The sequence below is a fragment of the Orycteropus afer genome, unplaced genomic scaffold, assembly GCF_000298275.1.
Source record: "Orycteropus afer afer isolate SDZICR_OR568_19922 unplaced genomic scaffold, OryAfe1.0 scaffold01614, whole genome shotgun sequence".
In the NCBI taxonomy this organism is placed as follows: domain Eukaryota; kingdom Metazoa; phylum Chordata; class Mammalia; order Tubulidentata; family Orycteropodidae; genus Orycteropus; species Orycteropus afer.
This window is the reverse complement of record NW_006923201.1, coordinates 52,491-55,197: the sequence shown is the minus strand read 5'-3', so window position 1 is coordinate 55,197 and position 2,707 is coordinate 52,491. Positions and strand designations below refer to the sequence as shown.

Genomic DNA, 2,707 nt, shown 5'->3' with positions numbered 1-2,707 from the left:
TGTCCTCGACTTTCAGACTGTTCATTTGCAGATCCAGCGTGTTCTTGGCGTTGTCTCTGGAGATGGTGAATCGGCCCTTCACGGAGTCTGCGTAGTATGTGCTACCACCACCACTGCTAATGTACGCGACCCACTGCAGGCCCTTCACTGGAGCCTGGCGGACCCAGCTCATGTAGTAACTGCTGAAGGTGAATCCAGAGGCTGCACAGGAGAGTCTCAGAGACCCCCCAGGCTGACTCAGGCCTCCCCCGGACTCCACCAGCTGCACCTCACACTGGACACCTGCAAACACAGAGACATCCCGGTCAGGAAACCGTCACACATGTCCACTGTTTCTCTCACTCATGCCCATTCACATGCACGTGCTCTGCATAGAATGACCTTTTAAAACAGCAACAAGGAAAACCCAGCCCAGCACAGCCTCCATGGAGACTCCTCTGTGTTCAGTGCAGATCACTGAATGGGGACACCTGGAATGCCAGGGTTGGGGCTCCTCTCCCAGAGCTGCAGGGTTGGGGCTGGGCTGGTTTTCATAAGCTGAGGGAGGGACCTATTTGCATATCCTCCATCTATATAGCAAACTATGGGGTTGGATGATTTCAGAGAGGGCAGTGATTCAGAGCAGATGTAAGTGTTCTGGGGGAGTTTGATGGCAATGACAGCATTTGGGAAAATATAATTTCTTATTATGGGATTGTACTGAGCTAAACCCTGAGTTCCCATTATCTTATCCAGTTTCATGCACACACATATACACACACACACAACATGTCAGGTGGATGCCAACATTAGGGTCTGGGTGAAACCTCCATTTCACAGATATAAAAAGACAAACAGTTGTGCACTGGGTTCTGTGAGATATGAGAAAGCATCTACTAGGTGACAGTAATCCCAGGACTTGGGTGTGATCTCCTCACCACGGGACTGACTGCTGCCCTGAACCTCTTCCAAAACAGAGCAGGATTAGGGTCCATCTTCTGTAATTCATATGAATGAAATTTTACACAATGCATATTTATTTGTTTAATTCCTTCTGGTAAGTACTTGGCTTTGGGGTGATTCTATAATGTGTGTTTTAATGATGAACATGGTATGTGAGGCTATGTGTCAACGTGGCTGGACCTGAGTTTGAGGGACTGGGCAGCTTGATGTAGTTGTTCCCCATCATGAGATTGGTAACCAGGTCGTTGGTGGAATCTACTGGAAAAGCTGAGTGGGTGCCATAGGGGTGTGGTCTGCTCCCAATATGTATGAAGGAGACTCAGGAATGGTCTGTAGCTTTAACACGCTGGGATCCTGCATGGGGCTGACTCATTGTTCAGCAGCCTGCCATGTTGTCTGCCGATCCTGAGACTCTTAATGGACTTGAATCAATGTCCTTCTGTGTGGTTTGGTAACATCGGTACTGTGCCCTTTTCCTTTCCAACCTTGGGTTTGTCAGCCTCAGCCAGCAGCTGCCTGAGTGAAGAAGGCCTTCTGCTTCAGGGGGCCAGGAGCAAGAGGTAGAGCTTGGGCAGAAGCCCAAGGCTGAGGGGCTTTCATCCAGTCCCTAGAGCCTAGCACTTTGAAATCAGACTTCTATGCTTCAAAACTGTGATAGAATAAACTCTTGTTTATTAAAGCCATCCCATTTGTGGTATATTCCTGTCAGTGTGACACCAGGTAACAAAAACAGAATTTGGTACAGAGAGACTTGGGTGCTTCTCTGACAGACACCTAAAATGTGGAAACCAGAGTGGAGTGTGTCCTTCATTGGAGACAGCAGCAGAGAGCCAACAGCAGCAGAGCCAAGAGACCAGCATTAGACAGCAACAGGCTGGAGAAAGCTGGATGCCACTGGGTAGGTGGCTTCCTGGTGGAGACAGGCATTTGGGCATTAATTGTGGTAGTTGATGTTATGTGTCAACTTGGTGGGACCTGGTTGTGAGTGGCTGGACAGCTGGATGTAGTATTCCCCATGATGAGACTGGTAATCAACTTCATGGTGGAATCTACTGTGAGCAGCTGAGTGGCTGCCATTATATAAGGAAATTTAGGAATTTTGTTGTTATTGATAGGTGTTGATTCGTGTCCGATTCACAGCGACCCTATGCACAGCAGAACAAAAGACTGCCTGGTCCCGCTCCAGCTCCATGACCCTTGCTATTCTTGAGCCCATCTTCGCAGCCACTGTGTCAATCCATCTCATTGAGAGCCTTCTCCTCTTTTGTTGACACTCCATCTTACCCAGCATGACATATTTCTGCAAGGAATGGTCCCTTCTGACAACACGACCAAAATAGGTGAAACAAAGTCTGGGCATTCTCACTTTCAAGGAGCATTCCGGCTGCACTCCCTCCAGGACAGATCTGTTCTTTTTGCAGTCCGCAAGACTTTCAGCATTCTTTCCAAGCACCACAACGCAAAAGCATCAGCACTTCTTCGTTCTTCTTTATTCATTGTCCAGCTTCCGCATACATACGAGGCAATTGAAAATATCATGGCTTCTGTCAGGCACAGATTCGTCCTCAAGGAGAGATCCTTGCTTCTCGGCACTTGAAAGAGGTCCTTTGCAGCTGACTGCGCAGTGTTATGCGTCATCCGATGTCCTGACTGCACCTTCCATTGGCATCGATTGTAGAACCAAGCAACGTGAAGTCTTTGACAACTTCAATCTTTTCTCCGTTTATCATCATGCTGCTTATGGGTCCAATTGTGAGGATTTTTG

General features: G+C 48.1%; 1 gene segment (V, D, J or C); it reads right to left on the bottom strand.

The window, feature by feature from the left end:
• Position 1: 1 nt before the first annotated feature.
• On the bottom strand, positions 2-466 carry LOC103213331 (the record flags this gene model as incomplete). The annotated part of the segment is given in 2 exon segments: positions 2-282; positions 382-466. Coding segments are annotated over 2 exon segments (327 nt in total), but the record flags the coding sequence as incomplete, so codon positions are not given.
• Between the last annotated feature and the right edge of the window lie 2,241 nt (positions 467-2,707).